General features: G+C 33.3%; 1 protein-coding gene across 2 annotated transcripts in view; it reads left to right on the top strand.

Annotated features, from left to right (window-relative positions):
• LOC108905763 (T-box transcription factor TBX20-like) overlaps positions 1–15,406 on the top strand; it is a 92,521-nt gene that overhangs the window by 24,662 nt on the left and 52,453 nt on the right. For both annotated transcript variants that reach the window (XM_018708772.1, XM_018708773.1), the window contains exon 2: positions 2,705–3,014. In XM_018708772.1, the coding sequence (XP_018564288.1) occupies positions 2,705–3,014 (310 nt within the window). The remainder of the gene's footprint in view (positions 1–2,704; positions 3,015–15,406) is intronic.

Raw genomic sequence — 15,406 nt, forward strand, 5'->3', positions numbered from 1 at the left:
CTTAACTTTTCGAAGAAACTTGAAGAGATCAAAAAGTTAGTAAATGAATGGGGTTTTTTAGACATATTTTTTAAAAGGAAAAAATTTTATCGAAAAAAAAATTATAAGAAAAAATGTCATAGGGGTTGACTCAGGGTTGAAAAAATTTCAAAAAGTGTAGTTTTATTGACAGATAATGTTCACCAAGTTTGGTTTCTTTAGCTTGATGTACGTGGAAGATAAAAAAGAAAAACAATTTTTTTTTGTAATTTTAGGAGGGGCGTAACTTTTCAGGGGAGGGTTTTTCCAAAAATTTTATACCAAAGACCCCTATTAATTTTCATCGGAGAATCGCCCCTTGAATTTTTTCGGTGTTATTTAGATACACCCTGTATAATAATATTCAATTATGTTAGTTTCTTCGATGATTTGTGTCCTCATCTGAAGCTCTGTTACACGGTAAAAATATACATACTAAAACGCCCCCTTAACTAGGTGATAGTTTCGGCAACATTTGAAATATCTGTAAATATTTTCAAACGTTATACATGCTAAGACATTTTTTTTGGGGAGATAATGTCCGTCCGGTATGGTGGTACAGCGCGTCACAAAACTCACGACCCCTCGCGCTTCCGTGACAAGAGCCAGTATTTTACGAGATATCAAACGTAAACGCGTATTAATTCTTCTGGCATATGCTGTCGACCCGAGGAAAACCGTAAGCCGCTTTTTACCCGAGCCAAAGCCAAAATTTACGATCGCCGGGGCAATTTAACGTGAAAGGGTTACATTATAGAAAACTGCGCCACTTCCGACATTTATAGCGGCCTTTAATAATAATAATCGTTAAAAACGTTAATGCCTTTATTTAATAAAGGCATATGTTTATGTAATTTACGGACAGGCGACGTATTATCCGGGGCGACCGTCTTTATTAATGTAAAAATTAATTTCACTTTGAGTTTAGTGGTGCCTAATAAACACGAAGAGCATTTAAGAAGTCGACTGGTAAAAATTAATGGGCCCGGAATTGAAAAGAAGCTGAAAAAACAGTGAGGAACCGCGACGTGACAGATTTATAGCAGTCTTGTTTGAAATGCTCCGTAAAGATGGGAGCTTTGATAATAAATCAATGTTATCCACTGTATAACTGATTTCATATTGTTTATTTTCACAAACAGTTTCTTAATAAAAGGTAAATGACATATGTACTCGGAATTTGGCGTTTTTAGAGACTATTTTTTTAGGGAGCGATCCATCTTGCGCTTTATTCGTCTATATCAAAACGTTTCACTGCACTTGATCCGCGTTTCGGTAATCAAATTGGCATTATCATCATCATTAAATCATTTTCTAATTACATTAACTGCATTAGCGAAACAATATTAGTATTTTTTTAATTTTCTTAAAATATTGAACTACCTAAAAGTGACCTGAAGGTGGGGTGCATAATATAAATCCCGAATCTGAAGATTATGTTAACGAAAAAAAATTTTTGAAGACCAGTCACTTTGCTAAATGTACTATCTACTGCTTATGAAAAATGTATACATTGTATTACAGTTATGTTGCTTATAAACTTATAAGTATAAAAAATATGATTATACATATCCAAAAATTGTATTTAAAATTTATTTAAATCTATTATATACAGGGTGATTCAAAAAACCGCTGACAGACTTCTAGGGTAAGTAATACATGAAAAATTAAGACGAAAAGTCTTAATAAACATAGGGTCGCAAATGCCTCCTTAACGAGATACAGGGCGTCAAAGTTTCTGTAAAATTAAAGCGTAAAAATGACAAAAAGAAGCTTATAATCTAGTTTACTTAACTCACTTGTACACATTGACATTAGTGACAGGCGATGTTTAATTTTATTTTGAATAGCACAAGCCTACTATGCGAAACTAAAATGAATGAAAATAAAATTGGATTTACAAATTTTCTACAAAGGTGTTTCTCTTAAAAATGGTTGCTTTAATCCAAATTTTGCAAGAGACCAATTCGATAGACAATTGAACACTTTACACGAAAATAGTGCCCGTTTGACAAAATTAGCAGTGGCGTAGAAAATATTTTTAAAAAAGGGTCACGTTGACCCCGTCTCTACGACACTGCTGCTCATAAAATTTTGAGCAGTACATCAAACATTGGTCTTAAGGTGCTAACTACGCATAGCAAATTTGAAATAGAAATGTTCAGGCATTTTGGAATTATTGCAGATAATGTTTAATTTTACAGAAATTTAGACGCCCTGTATCTCGTTAAGGAGGCATTTGCGACCCTATGTTTATTAAAACTTTTCGTCTTAATTTTTTATGTGTTATCTACCCTAGAAGTCTGTCAGCGGTTTTTTGGATCACCCTGTATATCTTATACTTTTAAGTAAGCGCAATCTCATATAGAATTCGTGACTTTACAGATAGAGGAGAATATACGACATTTTCAGCGGATTTCCATGTCGAATGATCATCTAAATTATTAATTTTATTACAACGAATATTCACTAGGTAATTCAACAATAAATACAGAATGTTACTTTGACACTTTGGAAATATTATTTAACGATAAATTGATAACTATTTTCAAATTATATCCAATTAAATAAAATGCACAACAATATATAACTTTTCATGTATTTTTTTCCTGTTTATAGTTATTAAAAACATGTTTCATTAGTAAATAAAGAGCTGTATTTTGAATAACACCACCACTTCTTCCAGAAAAGTTCGTCGAAACATCGGCGTCCTCTGTGCCCTCCACACCTGAACCCGGTGGACTGGACTGTACTGTGGTGAGTGCGGACACTGAAAGCGGTCGGGATTCGCCCGTCGATGTCTCTTCGACTTCAGAGACTGGACTACCCTCCCAGTCTCACTCTAGCGGGAGGAGGTCGCCCAACAGGAACCCTCTACTGCAGGAGATCTGTACCAGCGAGGAGCTGAGGAACGTCACGTGTCACTTGGAGACGAAGGATCTATGGGATAAGTTCAACGAGCTGGGCACCGAGATGATCATAACCAAGACGGGAAGGTAAGGAGTCAAATTTATGTGAAAAACTACAAGTGCAAGTACATTGTTTCCTTAAGAGATTATGTTCAACATAACCACGGTTTGTTTGTGCCGTAGGTAATTTTATCATTTGCGTTTTATATTTGCTATATTTTTCATGTAAAACTTTCCGATCGTTAATGAAATAAAAGAACATTTAAGTACATTTGCAGCACATTTTTGACCTGAAGCAAATTATTACTTGAAGTGAAATGTTATTTATCTTATAAACCTGATATCGCATTTATTTAAAAAAGGAGAAAGCAAAAAATACAGCATATCTGGGAGATCGAGCACGAAACAGTGTTGATTTTTGTATTTTTTATCCAAGATATCTAGTGTATCGGTCATATGATAAACGACTAGTTTGAAGTAAAGCCTTAATTATTTGGAAATACAAACATGTACGGGTTGTCATTTCGTGACTTCAGAAATACCTTGAGCTCTTCTACGATCACGAATTGTTGGTAGTCTTGTAGTTCTGGAAAATGTTATCTACAATCATAACCCATTAGTGGAGAACTATAAGAATTTTTCTGTTCCACACGCTTGGATAAATGTTTAATCCATCTACACTGAACATTTTTTTGTAATTTTACTTATAAAACAATGAGTATTTTTTTACTCATTATTTTACCAGCAACTTCACAAAAAAACTTGTAATTGGTGAAATTTTGGGCTTAGACTATTTCAAATATTACATAAAAAAATTGATGACTATAATAATTTTTATTTAAAAAGCAATTGTACTAGAATGTATACAAAAACTTCATTACAGGTATAAATTATATTTTTTGTTTAATAGTCTTGTGTAACTTCACTGAAGAGGTTTACTCGAGTACTTTCAGAAATACATTTTTTGCAAAAACTATAAGATATTAGACCTAACACTAAACAAAAACATTAAGAACATTAAACTTAGGTATGTACCTACTTTTCCGCATGGTGAAGGAGGTTCGATTATTAGCAATCAAAAAGCTTATAGTACAATGAGTTGATGCTTGCTATGTATATATATATAGAGTAACTATTTTTTTCTACAGTACATAATTACAGTGATCGAAAATTATTACTTTCATCAATTACCTTATCAATACACAAATAATAAAAATAATAATAAAGAGTGTACCTAAATATAATTTTTGGAAATAGATTTAAGTGACTGACCCAAAATAGCAAAATAATTATCTGATTCTATATCAACCTAAACATTGCCATAAGGTCATAAAAATTCACACAATTGTTCCTAAAATGGTGACAAGCATAAATTGTATCAAACTTTCCTAAAATAATATTTGATACACCATGTAATAATAATTTGCACTTTCAGTACTTTCACATACAGGCTCTTACAAATTCGCTTCTCACTACAGGGATCTCGGAAACAGTAAGAGATACGAAGTAGCTTAAATGGAGGCAAAGTTGCCTAATCAGGGGACCCACATTATGCCCCTAAAAAATCAAGGCTAACCTGATTAGTTTTCGAAATATTTGAAAACAAAAACTGAAATTTTGGAAATCCGTTTTTGTTTCATATCACCTTCAGTTGATATTGAAATAAGAACATCATTTTCTCATCGCAACTTTTTGCCAATTTTTATATGTAACGTTTCGTCTCTCCAGGACCATCATCAGCTTCATTTCTGTTGTGATGTTCTTTTTTCAATATTAATTGAAGGTGATATGAAACAAAAACGGATTTCTAAAAATTCAGTTTTTTTCAAATATTTCGAAAACTAATCATGTTAGCCTTGATTTTTTAGAAGCATAATGTTGATCCCCTGATTATACAACATTGCCCCCATTTAAGCTACTTCTTATCTCTTACCGTGTTTGAGATCCCTGTAGTGAGAAGCGACTGAATATTTTGCAAATTCTTTCAGAAATCATAATTCCATATCGTAATTTTACATTTTATTTGGAATCTACAAATATTAGCAATAAACTTATAAACATACAGTGCTCATTTAAAAAAATATTAAGTTCTAGTAAATTTAGAACAGGACAGTAAAAACACTAAAAATAATTGCAATCATTTTTGTGTAACTTTTTTTGCATTAATTTTATTGCGATAGTACACGACGTTTTATACAAAATTACAATATTTTAAGTTCAATTTCTTCAGTGTATTGCAGTCAATGTTCTAATGAAATAGTAGGTGTATATATATATATATATATAAAAAAGAAACGTCTAGTAAAGACGAATATTTTGATGTTATTATCGGATCCTTTACAAACGACTAACAGTCTAGCATCTGTTTACTTAAAGGTACTCTAATTTCATTACCTCCGTCGTTGTAATTAGGCGTTATTTAAAGCTAATCAATCAGTTCGATAATCAATCAAATCTTCGACGGCCACCTGTGGCCCGCGTTGGCGGGGATTCGGTATTTATGGGGGATGATAGTAGCCTTAATAGCCTGTTTTTTGGTGTTCGGCTAATCGTTATTGCCCATCGAACGCTTTTAGAATCGATTAAGGCCTTTCTTACCTGCAGGGCCGGTCACCTTCTGTCTTACACACCCTGAGACGACTTAATTTAATTTGTTTTCGTTGTCTCTAGGCTCGAGATCGTGGCTAATGATGCACGGGATATCACAGCAAAAACGAATTAAGATAAAACAAATATTAAATTTAATAGGTGCTTGTAATAATATTAACCAGAGAAACGTAGAGTTCGTTTTCCGTCATAATTTCAGGAGGTTATTGGATTATTTAGATCGAAAAGCCTTAGTGAATCTAAGGCTTAAAGACACTACATACGTGGAATCGATAAAATTAGGACTTAAGAGTTAATTAATTAATAATTTTACTAATTAAATTAATTAGTATACAAATCTGTCAACCGGGGTACACTAAAAGCATAAGAATTTTGATGCCAATGAATTTATTTGGATTTTTGATTATTGCTGATGTTAGAATTATTTTATAGATTTATGCGATTGTTATGGGTGCAAAGATAGCTTATTTTTTCGAATAAAATGTTTTAAAAATTTATGTACAAAATAATAGCACAGAGGAAATAGTGCTTGGGAGGACATACTATAATAGAACAAATTTTAAAGCTTGCTTCAATGCTCCAAGTTTTTTATTTGCTTTATGGAAATTTCGCCTTAAAATAGTAAGCATACTTAATAACGATATCGAAAAATTCGATTTATTTTATTTTTTATTTGTCATTAACATATTATATAATTCATACATAAATTGTTATACACAAATAAACATTAGCTCCTGTATTATATATATAAATAATAATAAATCTATTTTGCGGTTATATGGAATATGGAACTAAAATTAATCACGTTATACCTAAGATACTCTGGTGAATTAATGTGTTTTCCTTGGGATAAAAATAAGCTTTAAAGTAAGTAGAAAAAGATTAATAAAGAGTAGGTACGTTTTTTAAAGTATAGAAGAGACTATAGTTGTTTGAAATAGTCGTCTGTACGACATAAAAGACAATTTTTTACGTTTTTTTAGCAACTATGACAAAAAATAGGTATAACCTTATATCGCTGAATTTGCCTTTAGAAGGGGTATCTATAAAATATATAGTCCTATTAAAAAAAAATGTCGGCAATATTATAGGTTTGTCAAACATGGTTCAAAAAATAGAAAATATTGCAGAAAAGTCACAATTTCTATTTAAAAATTGACCTGTTTCAGCGACATTTAAAAATCTGAACTAGAAAAAAAGATATGAATTTTGTTTCATCATTTTGGGACATAGTGTACATACCTGACCTATTAGTTTCTTAGTTCTTGATTGTTAATTTACCGATTAAAAATCTTTCAAACAATGGGTTGTATTTGACTATCTTTATAAGTAATGAGGTTTTTCAGGTTATTTTTTTTTTTAATTACCGACTTCCTGTTGTATGTTTATTATAAAAAAATACTACGGTAAGTAATTATAAGTAGGTATTGCATATTTTAACAACTTCCTATATTTTTGCTACATGGAGCAATATGTACGTTTTCGTATTCTAAAAAATGATAAAATTCAACAAATATGAGAAACAGCATTTTGTACCATAACCAAAAGAAGGAACAGTTTACAGAGTTCTCGATTTATTTTCACCTTTGCAATTAATGCGCACTAAGTAATATTTGTCCAGTACTATACCTATAAGATGGAAATAGTCTCAGTGGGGCAAAAAAAATTGAGATCACTTTTAGATTGCAATAAAATGTTTAGGTACTTTAAGCTTCAAATATCCCTCATTTAAGAAATAGTTCTGGACGCAACCGCTTGGAGCGCTATAGTGTTCCGTTATCTGTGGTATGAAGTGACAATAAATCTTTGTTTGTATCGGGTAAGGTGCATTTAGAATTTGAAGTTTTGGGTCACGTCAACATTGCACTATATTTGCAACTCTAGTGGCTTTAGTTTCTATAGGAACGTCTTAAAATTTTGACTTAGTAAACTCTTTTTCTGTATGAAAGAGAAGTAACCGTTGAAAATATATTTCAAGTCACATTTACGGTAAAATACTTTTCCTCCCTTCCCACACAACTCATAATGGTGTAAGCAATTTACATCGTACGCGATTTTAATGGCGGGGGCCGTTTCCCTTGTTTATTTTTGCGGCCATTACGAAAAAAGCGGGCTAAACGGTCGGCCTATCAGTCAAAAATATGATCAACCCTTGAGTGGCCGCGATGATAAATGGGGGGCATTATCTTGAGTGATGGCAGCGTTTCAGTCAATGTCGTTGCGGGGCTCCTGTCGCGTTTTTAACGCCACTCGTACGCGGCTGCCCCCGCCGACGATTAATCAGCCCACGGATCTGAACTGCAGGACCCCGAATTTGGAACACGTGAGATAATTACACCTACGCGGTGGCTACCATCGCCAGGATATTCATAAAATCTAGACACTCGTCTTTTCCATCTACTCATCTTAATCATAGTAGCCGTGAAATTGTTTTGAGGTTAAAATAAACAAACCTGCGGTGCTATCAGTTGTAACTTTTTTAGTTGTTCCTTTACTGTCGTCAGTCGTCATCGGAAGTTCATTCATGGGGTTAGGAAGTGTCATTGTGTCATAGTTATAAAATATTTCATATTTTTCAGCATATAAGTAGGTAGATGAAATACAAACCAACAAGTTATCACTGGCATTAATGAATCAGTACGATTTAATATGTCAACTAATGTCGGACTTAAAATACATTGAAAAAATAAGTTATATTTCTAATTAAAATTTCCATATTCTGTTAATTGTTCATTTAATTTACTAAAAAAATTAACCACGTGCGTTTATAACCACCTACATATATAGTCTCGTAGGTATACGGTTTTATAGTATTGGATTCGTAATTTGTCTTACACACTTGACGAGAAATGCGAAAATCGATTTAATTTTACTTCAAAACTTACGGTATTAGCTTGGTAAATTCCTTCAAAAGAATTCGCTGTTTTTTTCTGATTTGCGAATTCTTTAGCCTGATTTTGGTGAGCAAAAAATTGTCCGCTTTTTGTTTCGTATTTAGATAGGCCACAAGAAGTTGCTAGATAACTGTCTTGTGACTTGTAGTTGAAGAGTACCAATACTGCCGAGTCTTTTAAATTGATTAATTATGGTGTACTCAATTCCAGAAAGAGTAGAAATTATTGAGCTTTTTTTCAAAAACAATGAATGCGGAAATCGGGTCGCCGAACTGTTCAACCAACGGCATCCTGAGAAACATGCGTCTGGAAAAATTGTTCGCGAATTGGTGGCCAAATTTCGCGAAACTGGCTCCGTTCATAACAAAAAGAGGCAGGTTGAAAATCCGGTACTAAATGAACCTACGGAAATAGCGGTATTGGGGCAAGTGGCAATGGATAGTACGCTGAGTACAATGCAATTGGCTACTGCGACAGGAGTGAGTCGTACAAGTGTCCAACGAATATTAAAAAAATACAAATTCCATCCTTATAAGATTCGGCTAGTGCAAGAGCTAAATGAAGACGATTTTGATCGTCGTTTGCAATTTTGCGAAATAATGACTGAACGAGCGATAAACGATAATTTCCTCTTTAATGTGTGTTTTTCGGACGAGTGTACGTTCTTCTTGAATGGTTTAGTGAATCGCCATAATTGTCGTTACTGGGCTGATACCAATCCAAGGATTTTCCATGAGACACACTCCCAACACCCCCAGAAGTTGAATGTATGGGCAGGTATTTTTGGAAATTCCATTGTAGGTCCTTTTTTCCTTCCTGGAAATTTGACAGGCGATATGTACTTGGATTTACTACAAAATGTCATCGACCCAGCTCTAACAAATATCATAGAGGACGACCCTGCTTACAATGAACACGAACTGATTTTCCAGCAAGACGGAGCTCCTCCACATTACTCGCTCAATGTGCGCAATTACCTAAATGAGACGTTTCCAGGACGCTGGATAGGACGAAGAGGTGCAATTGAGTGGCCCCCTCGGTCACCCGACTTAAATCCTTTAGATTTCTTTCTCTGGGGGCACATTAAAAGCAAAGTTTACAGCACTCCACCTGATACCTTGGAAGATCTGCGAGGACGAATCATTAATGTATGTCGCGAAGTAACACCGCAAGTGCTCCAGAATGTTCGACAACGGTTTGAAGACAACCTGTATCATTGTATGCAAGTTGGCGGACAACATTTTCAGCATTTACTTGACTAATACCGTAAGTTTTGAAGTAAAATTAAATCGATTTTCGCATTTCTCGTCAAAAATATTGTTCGTATTTTCAAAGCTGCATATTTTCTAAAATAATGAATCGATTTTCAAAAAGTAAGAATCGATGTATAGAGAATTAAAAGCCCTTTCTAATGACCCCCCACTTGACCCCCATTCCCATTTGAAAAAATTTAGGGGATAGCACCCCCACTTAGGGGGTTGAAGATTTTGGTATGCTTTTTGAGCCAAAAGTTGTCCCCCTCAGAAACAAATTTGACCTGTTTTTGGATTTTGCCGAAAAGTTCTTTACTACCCTGTAATGCCTTGCGGTACGTTTTCGATGGGCTACCCTGTATATGTACTAGAAAATAGTGCTTAATATAGTACGATTGTATTAGAAATCACAACCCTGTTTTTTTTTGAGTTTTTACATCACATCTCCTGATTTTTCATACATTTCTGTTTTTGAACAAATAAAGTCTATAGTTATAGTTTATATTTTGACATTGACTTCGCTTTAACTTGTTAAATATTTATCGCGAACATTTCTGTTTACATTTTATGAAACATCCACAATCATAATTGAGTTATGTATTGTTCGGAAAAACTAAAACTGACATTTAAAGCAAATTTGTCTCTATTACAACCGCCTCCGTGTTGTTTCTCCATTAGCTGATATGTGAGCTTAATTAAAAGATAACTGAAATATCTACTTGTAGGCTCTTGATCGGCAGACACGTCTCACTTAATTGGAAATAAATTGAAATCGTTCAAAACTGTATAATTTTGCAGGAGACGTGGGAAAGATATTTTAATTTACTAGGAATTTCTGAATAATAAAGCTGGCTTATGCAGGAGCAGCGTTGCATTTCAGGCCGATTTCAATTCGGGAATAGGATGATTGTCTCAGATGGATTTACTGGAAGAAAATTGCGTTGCAAGTGTGGTGTGCAGTGATAGAAAGAGTTTTAGTCATCTTATTCGGGATTCGGGATATTACTTGTATAAAAAAATTATTTTTTAGTACAAAATTATGCTGTAATTACATAGTAAACTTTAAATTACAGTGTGAAGAACATATAATTAAGTTTTTTGCGAAAAAGTTACGTTATTGGGCGCTTAAAAAAACCGCTTTAGGTGAAAATATAACAAATCAAAACATACGTCAAAACGAAAACGCAACATTAAAACATAAAATTATGCCATTTCCACTACAACTTAAATACAGTAGCAACTTTTTTGCATAATAATTAAACTAATTTAACTGTTTTTTATGGTGCAAATATTACTAGTTATTTTAAAAAGTAGCATTTTACTACAAATAACAATAAGTAGGCACTTAGGTGTCCTAATTCTTATAATAATTCTTAAATTAAAATTATTTAGTACACTTTAAATATTGCCATTACAACAATATCTGTCATTTTTGTATTTACTTCAGTATTAGCATAAGTATCCTGTTGTTTTTAGACTAAGTATATCTAGTTATGACCAGATCAGGAGAGTTATAATTCCAGTTGAACCTCGTTTTTATTTTCGCCAAACATTCTGCTGATAATGCTCACTGCCTTAATGGCCTGCTTAATGTTATAAATGAGGTAATTTACCAAAGATCCATCTTTCCCGTTAATTGGCATAAAATTTCACCACATCTGCTTACCATTTCAGACCACACATTGGATTTTATATCGCACACGTCTCCCTATCATTAAGACGATTCTTTTTGGGACTATTTTTGTCAAACTTCCCCGTGTTTAACTACTCTATTATTTATTTTAAGTGGAGGCAGTCAATAGATATAATTCCGGCCCAGCTGTCTAGTCCGCGATTTTATCTAGCCGTCATAGTAATTATTACTTTTTATGCTTTCGGATGCGGAAATCATCATGAAATTGATTCCGACAAAAAAATAGAAATGTAGAGAACATCTTGCAATTTGTTTAAAAGTAGATTTGCTATTGTGTTATTCGAACGAGGGAATAATTAAAAGGAACCTTACAACATCAAAATTACGAACATATTTTTCAGACACGAGCTATGTAAACGGAAGTAGCACAACGACTAAGTGATTTCTGTACATCAAAAAATTATTAACTCCGGTACACATTAGTGAACACGTCCGATGCTATCGCGCTGCTGAATATTCAAAAAAAAAAAGTTAATTGCGCCCTAATCCAAAGCGTATTTTAATGGAGGAAGCATCGTCGTCATAAGCTTTAATTGAATATGCTTATGGAGTCACAGCTACGTCTCTCTGCTCGGTGGGCCCTAAGCTGGGAAACGGCCGTAATCTTGATGATTCCAGATAAAATCTGTTAACTGCAATGCTAAACGACGACCTTATACATGACAGGTGCTCTGGTAATGATGAAAAATTGAGACTCGGTGGCTGTCTAGATTACGATTTCGAGCATACCTCCCATTTGAATAAACAAATGTCAGTAAACGTTATTATGATAAATGATTTTCGTCTCTGTTGGTCTTAACTACATTTCCCTAACAATGGTGTTTTCAAATGAATATTAAAAAATTTTACCTCGTGGTTTTGGTACCAAAAAATTTTTTTATGTAATTTTACAAAAAATACTATTTTCTTCTTTAAGAAACGAATGAATATGCATGTATAAATACGCGTATATACCTTTTTTAAAGCAAGGATTGATCATTCAAATTCTGGTTCAATTTATCATGGACGGTTCATAATAATATTTGCTTGAATAAAAAACGTAAACGTAATTAATTAAATTATTCTTGAACCACCCTATATAATATAATCAACTGAAGGTCGGCATATATCTCTAACCTTAACAGTTGTTTGGAAGAAAAATGGGCGAAAATATGAAAAAAAAAAAAATTTCAAAATATGCTAGGAGGAGGTACCTATGTGAACTTAAACCGGTTTATTTTCAATGAAAAATTCAATTTGTTCAAACGACCTGAGAAAAAATAAAGCAAAGAAAGTTACAATATAGCTAAAACTACAATAAAACGTGTACTTTCAGCACTTGTAACGATGAATGAAGAAAAACTTCAACGAGGACATTTCAAGTATGACTCTTTTTGAAAGAGTAGATATATCTCAATTTTGCAACCGGCAAAAAAAATAAAAATCCAATAAAAAAACCTGTAACAGAGAATCTAATAAAGAAAAAATAAGTTCCTGCTAGACGTATATAACTTATGAGGTGTTTTAATGTTAGAAGCTGTAGTATCATCAAAATTAAAAGTGTACAAAAAATACAATACTAATCGTTTATACAATAATTGTAGATCTATGAAAATACTACAATTTATTGTAATTACAAACTTCACATATAATTTGTAGTACCCTGTCGCACAATATCATGCTTGTAATTTTGTAGTATAACAATTTTAGAGCATACAATATAAAATATTATAAAAATTCACCAGCATATTTGTAATGCAACGCTATAACATCATGAAAACGTATATTAAATAAATGTTTGCCCTAAATAGCTTATGTCATGCATTCGAAAACAGTTACCAGGAATACCTCCACTTTTTTAAAATTTAAAAACAGCTGTACTTATCCATTCTTCATATCATAGTCTTGAAAACCCATTGTGCTTACTGGTTAGAAATTTTTAGAAATATATAATTATAATAGTTGCATTTTATTCTACTACAAAATTTTATTTATTTATTTATAGTAAATGTTTAGGTGGAATTTCCTTCAATGTATTACTTAAGTTATATCCTCCACTAGGATGATAGGTGTTCCGCTGTAATGATAAATTTATTTGTAGTGTAAATGGTCGTTTTAACTGATTTTACTTTTTATAATAAAGAGCTATTGTGTTTTCTAAAGAGTGGTTCAACTTTTATGCAGCTCATCTCCTTTCTGATAAATCTCTTTTATTCCAGATCTTATACGTAGGTACAGAAGGTATATTTTTTATAAGGAGTTGGCAACCCCGCGTATGAGTCACTTTGTATCCAAAGTCCAAAATAACAGACGAATCCAAAGCTATTCATGGGAGCCGTTTGAATAGGCGCGTTCAATCTTTGTAACGTCGTTCCTGAAATTCACGATAAGGATCGAGTCCCATTTGAATGGACTGCCCGCCGAGCCCGTGATATAAAACCTCGAGATAAGGGCTGCTTTACATTTATTTTACACCTGACACCCCTATTAACAGTATTACCGTAATTTTTTAACTGGCCCGATACGAGCGGACACAATCAGGTGGTGGTTCTGGTGTGACTATTTTATGATATATCGCAGTGAGTGGCTCCAGTCGAAAGGAGGGCCCATTTGCATTATTTTGAATGCCGTAGAAGTTGTCGTTGCTATTTATTTAAGAAGAATGAATATTAATACCTATACATGAGTGTACTATTTCATCTACACGACATGAAAAGAATTGATAATTTTTCGGTTATAAGTTTGCGCAATCCTGCTACACCTTAACCGAAAAAATACTTATACTATCAATTTTTTTAATTTTAGGAAGTTTCATAATATTTTAACAGAACATTATATTGAAAATTTCGAGTTGTTTGTCCTATATAACTATATTTCACTGTAAAACTGGATAATACAGCGCGTTGATGATTAAAGGAATAATTTCGTTTAAAATTCAGGTACCTACCTAATTATTTTGTGGAAAAACGCTCGGACACGTCGATTAGTATTTTTAGTTGCGGGTTTTTTTACATAAAAAAATTACATACAGGCCGTCTCAAGAAGAACATATTATGTAGTCTGAACCTAGAATAATAAAATCTGGAGTGCCACAAGGCTCTGTACTGAGGTCTTTACTTTTTAGTATATGTACTGCGGGTTTTGTGTCGTCAGTAGTGCACACTACTTTGCACATATATGTAGATGACTTATAAATTTTGTACAGCTTCGAAATTGAGAATAAACAAACTGCTGTTGATCTTATTAATTCTGACTTGCATCGGATTAAGGATTAAATTGAGTAACCTTGAACATTTTTTTAAAAGCAAACAAAAACAACCTGGTATGCCAGATTTTATCTTAAACAAAACAATTTCCTTCGTATTAATCGTTTTTCATTCCTTGACCCCTAGACCATTTTAATGTAGTATTTTGTGACGATAAACTCCAAACTATCACCGGCGTTTAGTTTGTCAGTGTCATTTTGTCAGTTTTGCGTTTCATTTTAAAAATGCATTTATCTGAGAAAGAATCTATTGAAGCCTACTGATGATTGATTTTGTAGACAGAATGCGTATTCAACAAGAAGGGCGTAATTTATTTAATGTAATTCGTCCTGAACGACCTCCAATTACTAGAGTAAATTCTAAACTTAAATGTTAATACATTCGTTTGGCGTAAAGTGCAAAGTGCAAGTGCAATATTGAAATGATGATTTTTTTATTAAGCTCTCTGATTTATCGTTTCATTCGGAAGCTGAAAAATAATCTTGATTAGCATGGGGATTACTAGACTTTTCCAATCACCTTCTTCGCATTGAGTAGTGTCACTTTTAAGGCCACATGCTTGGAGCTTCAGGAGTAAATCAAGCATCATCCGCCGATCAACCGAAACGGCGTTTCTCTCCGTTTACGACTAATTAACCGTGGCGATCAATCACCGAGACTGACAGTTTTTATTATCACCGTCGATATTATCTGCAAAAAGCCTTTTCTTTCGCTGCCGGACAAGGCAGTAACTGAAACCGTTCGGTAGCCCGACCGGTGGAAAAAATCACGCCGAAGGAGAAACGTA

The sequence above is a fragment of the Anoplophora glabripennis genome, unplaced genomic scaffold, assembly GCF_000390285.2.
Source record: "Anoplophora glabripennis isolate ALB-LARVAE unplaced genomic scaffold, Agla_2.0 scaffold221, whole genome shotgun sequence".
NCBI classification, from domain to species: domain Eukaryota; kingdom Metazoa; phylum Arthropoda; class Insecta; order Coleoptera; family Cerambycidae; genus Anoplophora; species Anoplophora glabripennis.